The 20,919-nt window shown below is 41.8% G+C and overlaps 1 protein-coding gene across 1 annotated transcript in view; it reads left to right on the forward strand.

Annotated features, from left to right (window-relative positions):
- Nucleotides 1–9,366: 9,366 nt before the first annotated feature.
- The window catches only part of MRPS9 (mitochondrial ribosomal protein S9), a 47,478-nt gene continuing 35,925 nt past the window's right edge, over nt 9,367–20,919 (forward strand). The window contains exons 1-2 of the mRNA XM_032762520.2: nt 9,367–9,516; nt 17,322–17,501. Coding sequence (XP_032618411.1) covers nt 9,433–9,516; nt 17,322–17,501 — 264 coding nt within the window. The 5' untranslated portion in view covers nt 9,367–9,432. The remainder of the gene's footprint in view (nt 9,517–17,321; nt 17,502–20,919) is intronic.

Genomic DNA, 20,919 nt, shown 5'->3' on the forward strand with positions numbered 1-20,919 from the left:
ATAGTTTGACCTTTTCAAATGATAAATGATATGGGAAGCTTGGCCAAAGAGACAAAATGTCTGGCATCTCTTACAGAAAGATGGCACCTAGCTATCACTGCTGAGCTCTAGATAATGTATTTTCATCTCTCCACATTCAATTGTATGCTTAGTAGTGCATCACAGATCACTCGATTCTTGTGTAATCAGGATGTCAGTCAGTTTGTCAGTGCTTGCAGAAATTACAAATTCTTTGATTTTTTTCTGTTTCTTTTCTTTTTTTTATTTGTATTTTGTGTGTGTGTGTTATTTTTTTACCCTACCAAGTTTGAAAAATTTCTTCCACAATGTAGGGAGATGCAGATGCCTGCTACTACTGTGTGTGCGCACGCATGCTTGATATGCATGTTCTGGTTGTCATGTATCACCAGCTTCCCACCTCTAGAGGGAGTGATGTTTCAGACAATTTCTATTGGCACATCTAATTTACAAGGTTTATGTCAGGTGCTAGAGTCAAATTCAGTCATTTACCCTCTGAACTGCTCTGGTTAGTGGTGAGAGGAATAAAATCTGTAGAAGCCATACAGAGGTTTTCAGACTTTTTCTACATGCGGGGCCTGAGGAGAATGCACTCAACAGCAGACCAAAACGCTGCTGGAGAAAAGTGCTACATGCTGTCCACAAGGACCAACTGCTGGAGACAGGTAGGGTGGGGACCTGGCCACATGCTCCACCTGGCTGTCTGTGCCTTCCGAGGGATATTACTTGCTACCAGGTACATTAGACAATTCCTAGCTAATGGGGAGCACTAGACTAGCATTTGACCTAGCTCCTGCACAGACGCATCAATGCAGAGGAAAGAGGTTTTCTGTGCTTACTTCACCCCTTTGCACATCCTCATAGAACAAACCAGAGTTTAGCCCTTAGTTTTAAGTAGTAGAGCCCTGGAAAAGGATCACTTCCATGTGTCAAGTGGATCACTTTTTCAGATGTTGGCACTGGCACTTGCAGGGGAGATTGCAAGTAGTGCTGTGTTGATATAATGTTGTAGAAGGCAAACAGCATCACTTTCTATCAGACCAGCTGGGGAAAAAATCTCTCTTCATGTTAGATATAATTGTTGCTGGATGCTTTAAAGGTTTTACATTCAAAGATTCAGTAGCTGAAAATAATTAGGAAGCAGATATAACAAAATAATTGTCTCCCTTATTTAGCTGTGATATCAAAAATTAAAATTAATACTCCCAAAATATTTTACCCAGATTCAATAAAATCACACTATCTGGCTGCATTGCATAGACTTCTGCAGTGGAAAATTGGACAGATTTTTTTTTAATTTTCAGTTTAGTTCTTAATGGCAAAGTATTTGTTGCTGTCTTACTCACAAGCTTTTTTGATACACACCCCATGTTAATATTTGTTGTTCACCTTCATTTACCATATCCCTGGAAGATGTGTTACACTTTAATAGTTTTATAAAAAAATGTTACTTTGGCATTGCTGAGAGCTCAAGTAGTACTGCTGCTGTTGTTTTACAGGGTGAGGGATAGCTCAGTGGTTTGAGCATTGGCCTGCTAAACCCACGCTTGTGAATTCAATCCTTGAGGGGGCCACTTAGAGATCTGGGGCAAAAATCAGTACTTGGTCCTGCTAGTCAAGGCAGGGGGCTGGACTCAATGACCTCAAGGTCTCTTCCCGCTCTAAGAGATAAGTATACCTCCTATTATTATCTTTCAAGTCACACCACCTTCTGTCTTATTGTTTTAGGAACTAATCCAAAGCCTATTATAATCAAAGAGAAAACTCTTCTTGACTTCAGTGAGCTTTGATCTATGTCCTTGTTTTGGCATAATTCTAACTTCAAGAACAGAAAAGGCCTAACTCTCCTTGCACAATTATTTAAACCTGGGAGAGGGAAACAAAAAAGGATGTAAAATTTTCCAATTCTCCACTCACATTTACCAGCATAGCATGTTTCACCCATTTTACACAGACTATTATTACTGCTATTTGCAAACTACCGTAAACTGCTTCTTACAGAATTATAAATTACTGCACAATGTGCAAGCCAGTGGGTAATTAGGGCCAAGTACTCATCTTACTTCCTTTACTAACAGTACTCAGGAAAATACAACTGCCAGCAAAACAGGCAACGTGTCTCATCATTGGTATGTCTGTTGTTCATATTTTAGCTTCGCAATTTATAACGGATATCTAAGGAGAAATCTACATAGTTTTTCACTGAGAAAAAAACTGCTTGAGTTGCTTAGTGACAGATCACAGCAGAGTGAGTCCCAAAAGGATGTAAAATGTTACGAAGCAAGAATCCTCCACTTACTGAATAGATATTTCTGAGTCCCAGCAGCACTCCATTCCCTCTGAGCTGTTGTTGTCCAGCAGCACCACTCCTTCCTCTCCCATCATTCATGGCATTTTTTTCCCCATGTGCATCGGCAACATGATTTCTAGAGAATGGTCTTAGGGGCCCATCCGTTTTATCAATCTGGGCCATGCTTAGCCTTAATCTATACTGAAGGGAATATAAAAAGTATTCAAAATTATGAATGAGTTTGTTATGTAGAGGGCAGGGCACACTCTGAACTGTCTTTTATGGTTTAGTGAATTTGTTGTTCACAGTGCTTACAGTGACTACTCCATAGCCATAAACAATTCTTTGGAAGTGAAGACAGTATGTGAAAAAGTATGGTTTCTCTCCTTTTTATACTGAATGTATGCATGTCTCCAATACTTCCAAATCAATAAGGAAAAGTTTGTAAATCTGAATGGATTCAATAAAGGAATAGCGATAAACTGCTCTCTGTGTGATAAAGAGATAAACCCACTACAAGTCTGAGTATCCAGGGCCGGCTCCAAGTTTTCTGCCGCCCCAAGCGGCGTGCGCAAAAAAAAAAAAAACGCAGCGTGATCGCGCCGCTCCACTCTTCAGCGGCAATTCGGCGGCTGGTCCTTCACTCTGAAAGGGAGTGAGGGACTTGCCACTGAAGACCCGGACCTTCCGCCCCAATAGCAGCCGGAGGCCGCCCCTTGGTATTGGCTGCCCCAAGCACCTGTTTCTTTAGCTGATGCCTGGAGCCGGCCCTGTGAGTATCAAAGTGAGAGGTTATTTTTCCCCCAGTGTAGGATTTCTCAAACAAGGGTCGCCGCTTGTATAGGGAAAGCCCCTGGTGGGCCGGGCCAGTGTGTTTACCTGTCTTGTTCACAGGTCCAGCTGATCGCGGTTCCCACTGGCCAGCTCCCATTGGCCCGGAGCAGCAATCCGCGGCCAGTGGGAGCCGCGATCGCCCGGACCTGCTGATGGGGCAGGTAAACACACTGGCCTGGCATGCCAGGGGCTTTCCCTACACAAGCGATAACCCGTTTGAGAAACTCTGCCCCAGTGTAAGATGTGAGGCCCTTTTCAGTAAAAACAGCAGCCACGAGCTAAGTTGAAGAAAGTCACATCCTTGCTTGCATCTAAATTGCACTAAAACAGTGTAATATCGGGCTATTAAGAAGGCACTCCTGTCCTAATAGTACCCACCATCACCAGACAAAGAAATAGATCTCAAGATGTTTGAAGAAAACTTTGTATGATAACATTCTGTCTGGCAAGAAACCACTTATCAACAGTTGTGATTGTGAAATCTATACTTCTGTATTGTTTTGTCTTTATGGTTCTTCTTTTCTATTGTTTATCTGTATGGCCTCTGTCTGATTCTTTAATTGTTTCTGTCTGCTGCATAACTAATTATGCAAGATTTGAATCAATTACGGTGGTGGGGCATGATTGGTTAAAGAATTGTTGCATAATGTTCTGGGATTGGTTAAAGAATTGTTTCGTAATGTGCTAAGATTGGTTAAAAATCCTATTTTGTAATACTTTCATTTAAAATGATTGGTTAAGGTATAGCTAAGTAGGACCCAAGTTTTAACTATATAAACTGGGGTCGAAAAGGAAGATCTAACTCCAGGACACAGCCCAAGATCAAAGCTGCCAGACCTCAACAACCTGCCAACCATACTGTGCAGAAGCTGGAGTCCCCAGACCAGTGGTCCCCAACCTTTTCGGCTGATGCCTGCCAGCCGAAGGACCACTGCGGCAGTGGAGCACCCGCCAAAATGCCGCCGAATTTCAGCGGCATTTCGGCGGTGATGCCTCTCGATGATGCCGCTTGCCATCGACAAGCGACATCATCGAGAGGTGCCCCCCCCCCCCAAAATTCGGGAGTGACACCTCTCAATGACATCACTTGTCAACGGCAAGTGGCATCATCGAGAGGCGTCTCCGCCGAAATTCGGGAGCGACGCCTCTTGATGACATCACTTGTCGACGGCAAGCAGTGTCAGTGAGAGGCATCCCCACTGAAATTCAGGGGTGACCCCTCTCGATGACATTACTCGTTGGCGACAAGCGTCGTCATCGAGAAGCGCTGAAATTCGGCGGCATTTTGGCGGATGCTCTCTCAGGGGCCAGGATGCAGGTGCATTAAGATGTGCCGCCCACGGGCACCGTGTTGGGGTCCATTGCTCCAGATGATCTAATCTTGACTGGCCACCATGAGAAGTTTATCTGTTTTATTGGGAGTGCTGAGCATTGTATGCTTAGCATGTGTATTCTGTTGATTAGCTGTTAATAAATATAGGTTAAGATATTACTGTGTAAGGCTCTCTCATTGGGAAAGGGTCACGCAGACCCATAGAACCCTGAGTCCACCAGGAAGGGGTATTAGCCCTGAGCCCATGGAGGGGTCATGTTGGATCCCTCACTTCCTGAGTACCCAAAGGAGAGGGTAGGAGAGTGAAAGCCCTAAATTGTGCAGGTAACACCTGAAGTTATAGAACCAAATCTAAATGCGAAAAAACAACAACAAAAAGGAAATGGGAAATTCAATTACCTTAATCACGCTCTTGATTTATTTGGCACCTTTCTTCCTAGGATCTCCAAGCACTCTTTAATCATTAATTAATCTTATATGTCCTACATAGTAGGTAAATATTATACCTTCCTTTTTACAGTAATGGTAACTGAGGCACAGACAGATTAACTGACGTGCTCAATGATACACAGCAAGCTAGTTCCAGAGCCAAGAGCAGAACTCGGAGCTGCTAAGTCTTGGTCTTCTGCTCTCACCACTAAGCAGAGCTTTCTCTCTGACTTGGTTAACTAGGGAGGTTTGCATGACAGAATCAATGCACATTAGGGCTTAGCTGGAGTTGGGACACAGAAGTGATGCAGCTAAGTCTGACAAAGTATTCCCCAAATGACAATACTTCCAAATCCAAAACTTAAAATATCAGAAGACAAAACAAAATGCCCCCATGCTTCACCAGCACCTTTTTATAATCTGTAAATGATATTATATTCAAACTTATTGTACAATATAAGGAAATACATGTTTTATCCCAATGCTTTGAAGTAGACAAGTCAAAATTTCATAGAAATTAAAATCAGGATACCAAAAACACTTCATTTAAAATATAATTTATGTGTGTGCTCAAAGGAAACCTCCAATATGTCAGATGCACTTTGCTAGCACATAGGGATTCCACGTTTTAATTAGGAGTTGATGAAGAAAAGTGAATAGCAAGCAAATGGAACAGGTTTTAAAATAAGAGAGAATCAAATACTTGTTGAGAGCTATGTGTGCATGCAGACGTCTAACTACTCCTGTCATCTGGGACTTTCACTGTTTTCTTGATCAAGTTACTCCTCACTTTCTTTCTTACAGCCTTGTAGCTGCTGATGGTCCAGATTCATGGTTGCCCCACACGTTGCGCTGTCATTTACAAAGTGCAAGTTGGATGTAAAACATTGCCATTCTGATTTGGTATTCTTATCAACAGGTCATCTAGACCTGTTCCATGCAAAGGTTACTTAACAGGATTTTAATTATTGTCTTATCTAATCCGTTTCAGAACAGGTCTAGTAATAACACCAGCCCTCAGTCGCACCTCAGGTTTGTCTCAGTGGGGATTTTTGTACTGGTGTGACTATACTAATGGACCTCCTCCGGTGCCGCACGTTGGAAACCCCTACCATATGTACTCCACTGGGTAAAAACCAGGGTAAGTCACGTTGGTGCAAATCCCTTTTACACCACTGCAGCATATCTATACTAGGAGTTGGCACTGGTGCTGCTACGACAGTCTAGCTACACCCTTGCAAAGCTCTAGTGTAAACCTTTTGTCTATGCTAGAGTTCCAACTGTTGCTACCACTGGTGGATCTGCACCAGCGATAACAATCATCATAAATATATGGGGGAGAAGTTTAGGGCAGACAACTGAAGAGCCACCAAATTACATAATCCCAAAATGCTCGCTTTCTAAAATAAGGCCCAGACACTGTATTTGGATCTATATGAAGCACAGCAAATGACTTCAAATAACAGCAAATTCTCCCCATATATCTGCAAATTCTCATTTCTGATGGACTTCATGGGTTCAGACAGGGCTACCCATGTGCATAAACCTGGTGCAGTCCTGAGGACCTAGTACTGAAAAAATAATTACTATTCCCAAGGGAGTTAGAGAATTAAAAAATATTGAAAAAATACAGACAAGGGGAAAAGATATTTTGAAAAAAATGAGATGGAGATTATGGGCCTGATCTAAAGATTTGCATTGATTTCAATGGGTTTTGGGTCACAAGCTTGATGAGGAGGAAAAGCCGTGTGAGGGAAAACACAAAAGAGAGCACTATTTCTAGTAAGATGTTTCTACAGACCTTTTGGCCTGTTTGATTCGCCTTTATAGTTTATGTGCTCGTTTCAAAACACTTTCACCATAAAATAAAATGATGTGATCAGTCTGCATTTGATGTTTTCATGTAAATTTGTTTTATTTTTGTATTTGATAAGTACTGTTGGAGTAATGATTCTTGAAATCTCTCTCAAAACAGACTTGATTGACAGCCCCCTAAGTGCTGAGCCTTTTATAGCAGACATAACTGACAACCCTAGCATGCACAGCCTGTAAATAGTATTGTAGGGTCCACATCTGAGGATAGTCAGACCCACTGGAGGAAGATAGTTGTTCTAATTATTTGTTACAAAGCAGATTAATATACTATGTGTTGTATGCATATTGTTGGGACAACATAACTTGTGGGCAATAATAAATTCATTCCTTTTAATAATCATGAGAAAATAATCAGTACAGAACAGTTTGTATGCCAAAAGGTACATATATGTTGTAAAATGTTTGGAAAATGCCCCAGTGGAACAGAGTTTAAGAACATAAGAACATAAGAATGGCCATACTGGGTCAGACCAAAGGTCCATCTAGCCCAGTATCCTGTCTTCTGACAGTGGCCAATACCAGGTGCTCCAGAGGGAATGAACAGAACAGGAAATTATCAAGTGATCCATCCCCTGTTGCCCATTCACAGCTTCTGGCAAACAAAGGCTAGGGACACCACCCTGCCCATCCTGGCTAATAGCCATTGATGGACCTATCCTCCATGAATTTACAGGCAGTCCTCGACTTTACAACGTTCAACTTATGACAAACGGCACTTACGACGTTTCTGAATTGGCACCCTGATTTGACTTACGACGATTGGTTTAGACTTTATGACGTTTGGTCCCGCACTGGAGTGGATTGCGGTTCTGAGTTATGAGATTTCAACTTAGGATGCAATTTTCAGGAACCAATTGTGTCATAAGTCCGAAGACTGCCTGAATCTAGTTCTTTTTTGAACCCTGTTATAGTCTTGGCCTTCACAACATCCCCTGGCAAAGAGTTCCACAGGTGGACTGTGAGTTATGTGAAAAAAATATTTCCTTTTGTTCGTTTTAAACCTGCTGCCTATTTGTTTGTTACTATTAAATTCCCTACATTCCTCTCCATTTAAAAACATGTATTCTTTTTTCTTACATGCATACCTATCAACTTCTGAAAACACAACACTTTCTATCATGCCCTAAAAAAATGCCCTGTGTTGGGGTGGCATGGAGATGCACTTCCTAGTTGGCACAGTGCTTTACAGAGTTTCAGGGAACATAGAAGTAATGAGGCCTTGAAGAAGTTGTAGGATCTATTCCTTTCTATGCCCAGCCAGATCTGCTGGCAAGCTCAGGACATAAGTCAGTGGGGCTATGACCTCCACTCCTTAGCTTCCCCTTTGAAGAATCAGCACTGGACAAGCACAGGTGCTAGCCAAATGTAGTCCTTACACACTATGAATGCAAGGGCTACCACAAATCCCAGTCCTTGGTCAGGTATGCAATAAGAGGAGCCATTTGGGCTCTCTTCCCTGTTTCCTCACTGCAATAAATGTGTAGAACCTATAAATTTGTCTTAATCTATTCGTATCTCCATATAAAAAAAAAAGTGTGTGCAACTTTTTCACACATCACCAGTCTGTCAGCTCTTAACCATAATAATAAATGTGTCTTTTCACAGGGCTTTCACTAACCCCTCCCACTGCTTGGCTGCCTGCTTTCCCTAGTCCCTCATCAGTTAGTTCTTCTATCCTCTCAGCTGCTTGTATGTCCTGTGAAGGGGACCACATATGCAGCTACAACTAGGTAGGAGGAGACTGTAGCCAGCTACCATCTGATGGGCAGCAAATGGGTGCATAAGGGGAAAGCTGAAGAGCACTGGACTGACCGTTTTGATTCTCCTTGTCTTGGTCAACTGTAAAAGTCATGACAGCAGCTTACTATTGTTTGTGAAGCACTTACAACATGCTCCACACCATAAAGGCACAAGATGAAGAGAATCTGTGCCATAAGGCCTTTGCAACGTGAGGCCACAATCCTCAGCAGATTTATGCACAGGAGTAATTTTATGCCCAAATCCCCTTGTTTCAGAGTAGTTACATGCTACTTGTTTGCAGAATTGGAGGCTTAATAACTGGAACAGGGAAAGGCTAGAGGAATGAGTAAGTAATCCGTGTACACTACAGTCTACAACCCATCAGACCCTCCATGTGAAGACTGTTGAGGTGGGACATCAAGCACCAGCTACAGGGCTGGAGATAAAATAAGGGACAAGCAACAATGCACCAGGTGGTCCCCCTCTCACACTCCAACACCCAGTCATCTCAAGCAGAGCACAGCGAACTGTGCAGCACAAGCTCTGCAATAAGCATTAACCTTGACCACGCCCTTTTAAAGCCAAGCCCACTCCGCATGCGCGCGCACATGCCATTCGGACGAACACCGCAGCTTGAGAGCGACACCGGCCGGTAAAGGGAAACTCGCGCATACGCACGCGCCAGCCCGCTTACGCCACCGCCAAGATCACGCGAGACTAACAAATCCCGCCTTTCCCCGACAGCCAATCTTCAGCGCGAGGGCGGCCGTTCCGTGGCCAAGCTCCTCCCCCTGCAAGTGTCAAGTGTTCCAGTGCGCCTGCCCCAATTCTGGCTGTTTTCACTCCTCTCAATGCGGCCCCTCCCCCCGGATCAGCGCGGCTCAGCGGCGCTGCCAGGGCTCGGGCCGCAAACATGGCGGCCGCCATTAGGCGCGTGCTGCGAGCGAGCCGCGCCTGGAGCGCGGCGCTGAGAGCCAGGGCGGCGCCGGGCGCACAGGTGAGAGCGCGGGAGGGAGGAACCGAGCGGCCCCGCCCCCCGGGCCGTTTAAACGCGAGCTAAGGGGTCTGTGTTTGGCTTGTGTTCGCGAGACCCCGCCGGCCCGCTCTGCGCGGGGGGGGGCTGGTGCAGGAGCTGCCCCCGGGAGGCATCGCTGCTCCCGGGTGCAGGAGGACGCTGGGATCTGGCGGGAGGGCAGAGGGCCTGGCGGCTGTTTTGGGTCCTTGGGGGGTGATCGCAGTGTGCCCGGCGAGCGGTCCCAGCATCGGGCTCGCTGGGGCGGGGGCTTTCTGGCTTCTGGCCAGCCCAGCCCGGGCTACACGGAACAGTTAGATCCAGCCAGCTCGGGGTGTGTGTGTGTGAGAGAGAGCAGGTCACATCCCTGAGCGCAGTGGGTAGGTCACCCTAACCCCGGGTGTAGACACGGCTGGCGATTCCTCTGTCGACCTAGCAACTGCCGTGTGAACGGGTGGATTGAGTAGAGGGATGGTGCTTTTGTCGCTGTAGGCGGTATCCGTCCTAGGGAGCCCGACAGTGTAGTAGCCATGCTCCTGTAGGGCCCTTGGCTTGGGTCTGGGAATTTACCCATGCAGATTAAACCTTTGTCAGCTTGCTTTAAACTAATAGGTGTGTGCACAACAGTTGTGCTGGTTTGAGTAATTCAGTATAAACCAGTCTGTCTCTGTCTGTATACCAGGCTTTGCATATCATCTTCAGTCCCTTTATGATATGCAACTATGGGTACGTCTACCCTGCTCTTTTGTCATTAAAACTTTTGCTGCTCAGCAGTGTAAAAAAAAACCCAAAAAAACAAAAAAAACAAACACACCCCTGACCAAACTTTTAATGATGAAAAGCATGGTGTTGACAGTGCTTTGTGGGACACGCTGTTCTGGCAACGAAGTTATCACCCCTCGGTGGAGGTGTTTTTATTTTGTTGTCAGAAAAGCTCTTTCCTCGCAGCAAAGAGCAGCTACACTGCTTACCTTACAACACCATGGCTGTAACAGCAGACCCATGCTGTTGTAAGGTGCACAGTGTAGACATAGCCTAAGGCTTTGTCTACACTACCACTTTTGTCAGTAAAACATCCCCTCCCCCCCAACTGTGCTGGTATGGACAGTGCTATGTCAGCAGGAGAGCTCTTTTCTGCTGGCAAACAGCAGTTACATAGTGTAAGCACCCTGGTGGGACAGGCCAGTTTGTTTACCTGCTGTGTTAGCAGGTTCGGCCGATTGCGGTTCCCACTGGCTGCGGGTCACTATCCTGGGCCAATGGAGGCGGTGGGAAGCCATGGCCAGCACATCTCTCAGCCTGCGGCATTTCCCGCAGCCCCCATTGGCCTGGGACGGCGAACTGCAATTGGCGGAACCTGCTGATGCGGCTGGTAAACAAACTGGCCCATCCCACCAGGGTACTTACCCTGGTGAGCCGCGTGCCAGAGGTTGCCGACCCCTCATGTAGACATAGCCTAAGACTCTTGATTTTAAGTCTGGGAGGACTAGTATGGTGGTCTGGTTTGGCCTCCTGCCAAGTGTGGCCAAAGAGCTTCACCCAGGGTTTCATGCAGTAGAGAAGGAATTATTCTCTATTATGCAAGCGACTGCTGACCAGCCCAAGAAGTTGGGGCAAACTAGAGCATCTCTTTAAAAATGCCCAAATCTTTGATTAAAAGACTTCAGCGATGATGAGTTGAGAATCTTTTCATTGTTAAAAAGTTGACTTACTTCTAATTTGCATTTCCAGTTTGAAAAGCAAGTATAAATCAACCTTGAGATGTTTTAGGAGCGATGTTGAATACTGTATTATAGATATATTGAAACATACAGTCTGCTCACTAATGATCTAGAAAAAGGGTAGAAGTGGCAGCATTTTCAAATGACAAAATAATTTAGGATGGTGAAAACTGAGAAACTCCTGAGTGACCTAACAAAGCCAAGCAATTAGGCAACAGATGGCAGATGATTCAGAATAGGCAAATGCAAGTTAATGTATATTGGAAAGAGCAATTGGATCTATTTACATACATTGCTTGTTTCTAAATTAACCATATCCATTCAGGAAAGAGACTTGGTGTCCTTGTGGACACTTCAGTGTGCAGCAGTGGTTAGAAACACAAACAAAATATTAAGGTGTATGGTACAGAGAATGGAATAAAAATAATACTCAGAATATTGTAACACTATTATAATGATGGTACACTCTTAGGGTATGGCTACACTTGGAATTTCAAAGTGCTGCCGCGGCAGCGCTTTGAAGTGTGAGTGTGGTCGGAGCAGCAGTGCTGGGAGAGAGCTCTCCCAGCGCTGCACGTAAACCACATCCTCTATGGGTGTAGCGTGCAGCGCTGGGAGCCGCGCTCCCAGCGCTGCCGCCCTGATTACACTGATGCTTTACAGCGCTGTATCTTGCAGCGCTCAGTGGGGTGTTTTTTCACACCCCTGAGCGCGAAAGTTGCAGCGCTGTAAAGTGTGAGTGTAGCCATACCCCCAGTTTGAAAATAGTGTCTGGTGCTGGTCAGCCCATCTCAAAAATGTAGAAGGGCCAAGTGACAGGTACTGAGACTAATTACAGGTCTGGATAGATCTATGTATAAATAGGATTTTCAACCACTGGTTCCAAAACCAAGATGTCATTTATTTTCTAGACTCAGGCAGGAAAACTGAAGAACCTTGACTGCAAACTCTCTTATTTTCTAGGTAGCCCTGTAATTGGAACTTAGTTAACAGTTCTGTTTGGAGAAAAAAACCAATTCACTTCAGTGGTGTGTTGTTTCCAGAGGGCTGACAGTAATGAAAAGTAATATAATTTTTTTTTCTGTTTTCACTGACTTAAGGAGATGTGACAAAATACAAGGAGCAGATAGACTGAGCAGGTTCCATTTTTAGTCACCTTTCAGAGAAGCACTTCGCTTAAATAAATACTGCTCCTTGTGAAGTGGCTTGGAACAGCCAATGTGAAAATTAATATAAAAGTATTTTTGTTGTTGACTCATTGTGAAGGATCCTAAAGTGCTTTACGAAATACATGACAGAAACAAAGACTTGCTATTGATACCCCCATAGACACCCTGGTAAAATGGACAGTATTGACTTTTGGAGTCTGGTGTAGTAAGTCAACTTGGACCATGTTCCAGGGAGCTGATTCTCTACTCAGTATTAATCACTAATTTTATGCCCATTTATCCCCACTGACTTGAGTGGAGTTCGATAGGTGAAAATTGATTTAACAGTAAATAAACAGGCCATAGGTATTTCAAACTTGATACTTAGACCTCTGTGCTATTACTTTCTAAATGAAAATAATCTAAAAGCAATTAGTTTCTGAGTGCTAAAGAATTGTGGTAGGCTGGAGGAAAGGCTGTTTCTTTTCTGGTGGAATATTCTATTGTTTCAGGAGTTTCTTAACTGTTGTTTTAAAAAATGGTAAGAATACTATCTGCAAGAACGCTTTATGAAGTATATAATGAATACAAGCCTCTGATTTCCTTTATGTTATAAAGGAGTATTTTCTAGTTTGGCTTAAATACGAGAAGCATTCAACTTCACTTTGTAGTTCTTACCCAGATGACCCATGAAATTGTACTCTTATCACAGAAAAGGTACCCTATACAATAGGTATTAATTTCCATAAGAGGCTGTTTTCTAATTCTGAACAGTTTGTGTCACGGACTTTTGATAGTGATGAACTTAAACAAGAAGAATGTGAATAACTTGAGGGAAAAGAAAAAATGGGAAAATTACAATAAAAAATTACAGGCATAATACAAAAGTATCCTGTTTAAAGTATGGCAGAGAGAAAGCAATCTTGGGCCTAGTAATGAGGATTCTTATGTTCTTTAAAAAGATTTATAAATAACGAATATACATGGAAAACAAGGCTGAGTGAATAGCATTTTCTCCTGAAGTAAGTGTCTAGGAGATGATGTGTAGAGATACTTCGGTGTTTCTCTCTCCCAGACGTTCACTAGAGCTTGAAACATAGAGCAGAAACTGGGAATAAGCAGGATTTCCAGTACTAAAATTCAGTGCTTGTCTCTAACTCCTTTTTTATCATCTTACTATTGGCAGAGATTTTGTAAGAAACCATGTTCATATACCTCATTTTAAAAAACAACCAAATACTTACATTCATATCATCCTTTTCATCTGATTCAGTATATACAAAGGTTAATTTGCCTACTTCAGGGGTTCTCAACTTCATTGCACCACGACCCCCTTCTGACAACAAAAATTACTACATGTTCCCAGGAGGCGGGAACAAAGCCTGAGCCTGCCTGATCCCTGCCACCATGGATGGGGAGGCCAAAGCCAAAGGGCCTCAGCCCCAGGCAGGGGGCCTGTAATCTCAGCCCCACTGCCCAAGACTGAAGCCCTCAGGCTTTGGCCCCAGACAGTGGGGCTCGGGCATTGGCTTTGACCCCTGGCCCCAGCAAGTCTAAGCCAGCCCTGGTGCAACAGGGTCATGACTCACAGTTTGAGAGCCACTGACCTATTTTATGGGACCTGGGCTGAATTGCAGTAGCTATTTTGAATCACACAGCAATGCTACAAAGAAGTTTAGCACAGGAAATAAAGAATACTATATCCAGTTGAAATTGCAGGTAGATTTTGGGTAGGCAGACTGTAATTACCCTTGTTAGAATTTGGCTTGAGTTAGCAGTGCTGCAAAGAATGTAACAGAAGGACAGATTCTTCCATCTGCTGAAAGCAACAAGGAGTCCTTGTGGCACCTTAGAGACTAGCAAATGTATTTGGGCATAAGCTTTCGTGGGCCAAATAAATTTGTTAGTCTCTAGGGTGCCACAAGGACTCCTCGTTGCTTTTGCTGATGCAGACTAACACAGCTACCTCTCTGAAACCTTCCATTTAGTGCAGCATTTTGTACCACAATGCTAGCACCATATGATCCTGTGAGCTTTACTCCAATGCAAAGTGGTATTGAGCTGGTATAGATGCTCCTGTTCCAATCCCACTTCCTGTTGTCAGCATTGCAGGGAAAAGTGGTATGCCCAGCGGAAAAAGAACATGACTAGTAGATCCCTACTCTGTGCCAATAGCCATTTGTAGTTTCAGCCTGTTCCTGCCATTAGCAGCCAGTGAAAGCTAGAATAGCCTTTAGGTTCCAATTTTGCAAATAAATGTATGTATGTAGACTCATTATTTCAGTGGAACTATGCACATGTGTTTGTATTGGGTGTATAGTTTGTAGTTGCCAGTTATATCTGAACTGTTTAAGCTATATCTAGTCATATATTTTCTAGTTCATATATGTTTTTAACTCAACATGCTGAATTTAAATGTAGACTTTTAAACCCTGACCTGGAGAGAAGACTCTTAGAAGCGAAGGGACAAGTCCATTCATTCTTTGGTTTCTCTTCTACAGCTGGCAATAAGGCTGCTAACTAGCTACCTTTAAGGTTTTGTTAGTTTTATTATTTTTTTAATGTGGTCACATATACACCAGAAGATACAGTGAGACCACAAGTTCACACAGTAGGCCATTGACCAGCCATCAGATGATAACTGCTTCAGGTCACTGTTGAACGTGGCCTATTGAATAGAACTCTGATATTTTCCCTATTCCAAAGTGTTCCCCCTCTGCTCTTTTATTCTTGTGACTTCTTTCTTTCCACAGAGACAACTCCAGTCATCAATTTTCAGTTCGGTTTATGGAATAATTTGACTGCAGCAAGGCTTTGTTAATACTGACATAGGACACACAAAGTAGTGCATAAAAAATTGGCCTTAAGCCAAAAATGGGACGTTCCTGCTCTGTCAATGATGCTTCTGTTTCTCTGGCAGAGTGCTTGATTGAAATTACAGTTGTCTTACTCACTGATTATCTTGGTGAAAGAAAAACAAATCAGTCTAGCCATATCTTATAGTCTTCCACAAAAGCCAAAGACAAGTGTTCCTTGGATTATGAGCTGGAACCATGTTTGCTACTATTTGTTGATAGGAATTCCCTAGAGGTGAGAGGCAAAGGGATTAATTGTTCAGTCAAAATATGGTCAGTGTTCAAACCTAAATATCCGAAAAGTCCTTAAGATTTCTTAGGAAGTGCAGATAATATCTTACAATGGGACGCAATGTCCTCTACAGACTTCGAATATTCATTATTTTTATTTGAAAACAGCAACCTTGTGTAAATTAATGAATTTAGTAGCTTTTTGCCTCTAGAATGATGGCTGACTGTACCTAAAAATTCATGTTAGTGTTCTTAGCATAATTCTTGCCCTGCATGGTGCATTAGGACATACAGTATGTGCCTGGGTACTGATTAAGCTCCATGTATGTACTCTTTTGTGATAGCATTCTGTACATGGTGAACTGTTAAACTTACCTACTGTAAAACTCCATCTAGGTCTATGGACACTAGCTTAAGGATAAGGATTGCAGTAGCAGTCACCTCATACCATGATTTTGTGTGTTTAGGGGGGAGATGTGAGATGGGTATAACAAAGAGACTGAATGGTTCCAAAGTAACCGGTTTATATGGAATGATACTATGCCAATTGCAGTAGCTATTTAGCATCACACAGCAAAGGTTTAGCATAGAAAATAACATGATATCCAGTTGAAACTGTAGCTAGATTTTGGTAGGCAGACTGTAATTACCCATTAGGCTAGTGTAAAGATTTTCTCTTCTAGAAGTTCTAAAGATTTTTGCCTAGAAGTGAGGGGAGAAACTGAAGACTTTAGTAACTTAGTCTCCAGTATTAAGCCTGTTGCATAAAACAGTTTTAATATCTGCTTGAAAAGTTGCTTCATCTGCCTTCATATCTGCATATCTCTGTTGTAGGGAAGGGACAGGACCAAGTGCGTTTGACATTTGTAATATTAATATTAACATTTAACATTTGTATTACAGTAGCACACAGAAGCTCCAGTTTCGGTTGGGACCCAGTTGTGCTGGGTGTTGTAGAGAAACACAATAAAGATATGGTCCTGAAGAGTTTATAGTGTGTACAATTCTGTTATCAACACTAGGACAAGAAAGAGTTCTGTTGGACACAGACTTTAACTTCAATCCTACATTGAAAAACAAACGAGTGTACCCCTGAGCTTGTGGCTATAAAATTAAAGTAACTAGTGGGCTCTGGGGTGCCCCTGTATGGTTCTCAGTGCAAGAATGGGTCCTAGGCTATTTCACTGTCCTAAAAATGCATTGTGCCTAATTTCCCTTTCTTTGTTTCTTTGACAGGGCAACATGGAAAGTTTATACCTTAGTAGTTTCATTACACTGTTGTATAGCGCTTGGAATAGCAGAATTAAGTTTGTAGTTCTTTTCATGCTTCATATAGAAGTTCTCTCTTTGTGAACATATATGTAAATATATATAAACCCTTTGAGATTATTTGTGTGCAGAGAGAGAAAAGAATACAGTCACTGTTTACTTACAATGTCTAAGCAGTTGATTTACCTAAAATTTGTTGTTTTGTTTACATCAGAGACTTCTTCACATGTAATATTACATTTCATTCTATTAATGAAATCTGAGTGTATGTTACAGAAAACAAACGGAAATTGATTTAACATTTTTAAACATAGGTGCATACATTTGATAAAAAGACAATCCATTGTTCACAATTTATTTTCTCATATGAAAAGGTTAAACTGTTTGAACACGTCTGTAAAAGGGTCTTCGGCAGCTAGAAGAAATCAACTTTCTGAATAAGAGTGCCTTTTCTTAGTTTCTACACTACTATGCACAAGTCACATTTCCCTTTTTATGCCAATAATTTTGCTTAGAGTTTGCTGTATCAATTTTTTTAATATTCTCTTTTTTGTTGTTGTTGTTAGACATTAAGACTAATCTATACTACTACAGCAGTGCAGAAGAGAAATGTTGCAGCCTCAGGACCTGAAAAGTATACAGAGGCTTTTATTAAAAAACAGATTGAAGAGTTCAACCTAGGAAAAAGACATTTAGCCAACATGATGGGGGAAGATCCAGAAACTTTTACCCAAGAGGATATTGATGTAAGTACAGTTGCTCTGTTGGAGAAGTAATTTAGTATAGAGTTTCAGATATTGAAAGCACTTTACTTCAGCATGAGCCCCTCAGCTCTCTGTGAATTTTAATCAAACTGTCAGAATAAGAAAGACTACTACTATACATTGCAAACATTGCAACTGTGGCTGTGAATAGAGATTCTACCCCTGCTATGTGTGCGAGGTCAGACATCGCAGTATAGAACTGTATACCCATATCCCACTAAAGCGCAGTAGGTTCTTTTTAAAGCTACTAATGGATAATCCCCTTGATCTGAGGCCATAGGAACCACTATAAAGGTTTATATAGCACTTGAAAGCATTTACTCATCATTTGACCTGCTGTGTATATTTAGGTCAGGTTTTCCTGCATGATACCACAGCAGTTGATGATGCAAATGTAAATTTTACAGGATATTTCACAACAAGTACTTGGTTCAATTTTACTTAGTAATTTTAATATAACCTCCTCCCCCAGCACAAACTCCATTCTCCCTTTATTTGTGGCTCCATTCTTGTTCCACCACTTCCTAGAAGGTTGATGATGGGGAGAAATGTCCTTTTGGGTGGCCTTGTGTGATGAGGCTGCATGAAGTCTCATGACTGAGCAGCATGTCATGGAACCAAAGAAGAGAAAATTGAGCTCACTGCATTATGGCCACTGTGGGAAGAGGGAAGTAAGATGGTTTTCGAGGAAATGCCCACTACTTTACCTGTAGCAGACTTACAGTAGGAAAGCAGGTAGACTTAAGGTTAGGCAGCTTTTTCTGTCCTTCAGTTTGAGAAACACTGGTTAAAATATTTTGTTGGATATTTTCTTACCTCTTCTCTGCTAATATAAACTGTTTAGGCTGCTATGGGTGCTAAGTGTATATTATAAGCGATTGGGAACTGTTTTTGACGACTTAATCATAAAAGTTATTTCTGTGTAAACAAATGTCTAGATTTACAAGTAGTTGCAACCAACAAAGAATAGTCCAACCTTTTAATCTTCCAACAAGTTAAAATCCAATACTAGGCAAAATTTTATGTTCAAATAGATATATTAATTAGAACATCTTGCCAAATAAATTCTAATCCCATCTATTTTAAACTTGATTTTGCTCACTCATTGCATGCCTGGTAAAAGAAGCTACTGTTTATGTAATAGCTGATTTTCACACAAGACATAGAATGCTTGTTTCTCTGTATGAATTTTCCTCAGTAAAAACAATTAATATAAAAATGAACAGCATGCTGCCAACAGTTAGTTCTCTCAACAAATGATAATCCTTGGCTTTCCAACTTCTGTTATAAAGATCACAAACTCAAAAAGCAATGTTCCCAGCTAATCTCTTGGACAGCACACACTTCACATCCAGCTCACCTCAGGCAAAGGCCTGAGCAAAGAAAGGGAACTTACTCCTTGTCAGTAAGGTTAAAAGTCTTGAGCTCTGAGCCGTCATATGCTTACAGCAGAGATGAGCCCCCTTTTTTTTTTTTTTTTTTTTTTTTTTTTTTAAGGACAGTAGTACTCTGAATCCATATTGAGGCTTAGATTTGAGACAGTGAGAATTTAATATTTGTATTTATTTTCATAGTTTACATTTTATTTGCATTTGAAGCAGTGGATAAGCATGTTTTGATATTGATATCCTGATAGTACCCCTGGAGATAGAAATACCATTGCAGACCTTTACACCTGTATGTATGTAGTCTTACTGACTTTGGTAGGACTCTGTCGAGGTAAAAGTATGCACTGGTGAATCAATTTGCAGGACTGAGGCCTTAATGATTAACAAACAACTTACTTTACTTTGCTTGTTCTGACTTTTATTAAATGATAAAATTTCCTTTCCTTAAATATTTTATCTCAATTTGACAAACAGTTCTCTGTACTCATAACAGAGCTTGTCTTTGTTTATTTGCATAACGTGCATGCGCAAACCAGTAAAAACCTGTTAGTACAGCTCACACAGTGTGGAAGTTGTATGAACTTCTATGTTGATTGCCTGCAAGGGTTGGTGGTAGGAGGTTGTGCGTTGACCCACAATTCAGCTCCCTCTCAGCAGTCCAGGTTTCCTTTCCACACATGGGCCTGTTTTTTGAGGACAGGCCTCTATAGGAGCTCAGGAAGCGGGCAGAAGGACCGTTTGATTAGAGCGTGGGTTCTTTTCTCATGCATGCATATATGCCATGAATACACATGTAGAAGATGGAAGATCGCTCTGCACTCAGATCCCCAAGGGATACTCTGGCCATTTGTACAAAATGACTGAGCTCCACCATAAAGAAAAGTAGGCTTACTTTGGAAATGAGCTTTTGTAACCCACGTACCTTCTGGGTATGGTGTTCTGTCCTGTCTGGTGGCACTGAGACCACTTAAAGAGAGATAAAATGGGTCTGCTTTACAGCCTTATCTAAGAGCGAGTTGGCTTTTAGCTCATGCAGTAAAGGCTCATGCACTAAGCTCCAGAGGTCCCCGGTTCAGTGCTGCCCACCGACGACCCGGGAATGTCGGCATTACACTTTTCCTTACTGAAGTTCAGGTGAAATGTATGGGACCAGTTCACAAATTTTATTTCTGAAAAAATGAAAAAAATAAAAGCGCAGCATTTTATTTACTATTACAGACTATCTGCTGTGCATGTTTAAGTTGCTCATATACCATCAGGTGTTGAAAATACTTTGAGTGCATAATATCATCTTTTATGCATAATTAAATTTCTGTTATAAAAATATAAAAGCTGCTTAGCAGAATTATAAAGCTTTACACTTAGAATAGTAATAGTTCTTTCTGATGAGTGCTTACATACCTCCATGTCTTCTACTATTAATCAATCTGTACAGTGCATTTCAAAAGTAGACATGACTCTCTTTCATTGGCATTTTATGTGTATTTTATTAAAAGTTAAACCTTGTGAATTTTAAAACAGGTGCTACAGGGAAATAAGTTTACTATGTTTTAATCCTCTTGCTGGATGTTTCAGATGCAGAATTGCCTCTTACTGATGCTTTTATTTAGGAATGAAAAGTTAAGCTGTATATTACATCTAAATTACTGGGGGGAAAAAAGTCCAGCAAATTGATATATAACTGCAGAAGTCTACCAATTGCTTTTTAATTGGTATTATAGACCTTGCTCTGGAACCAGGATATTTTATTCTCCTATGTGTGAATATGTGGTATGAAGTTTCTCTAATTGATTTGCTTTGCCCATTCCTTTTGATGTATCATTTTTCACAATATTTCATAATTTGTGCTCATTTCTAATGAACAGAGTCGTTAGGACAGGCATGTCTAAGTACAACTGACAGCTAACATTAGGTGCCAGATGCAGTTTATAAAGCTATGTAGAACTGCAGAGAACAGTTTAAATAAATTAGCACCTGTACATTAGTCTCACTTGCTGGTAATTTATAAGCGA

This window comes from Chelonoidis abingdonii, chromosome 1, assembly GCF_003597395.2.
Source record: "Chelonoidis abingdonii isolate Lonesome George chromosome 1, CheloAbing_2.0, whole genome shotgun sequence".
NCBI lineage: Eukaryota > Metazoa > Chordata > Testudines > Testudinidae > Chelonoidis > Chelonoidis abingdonii.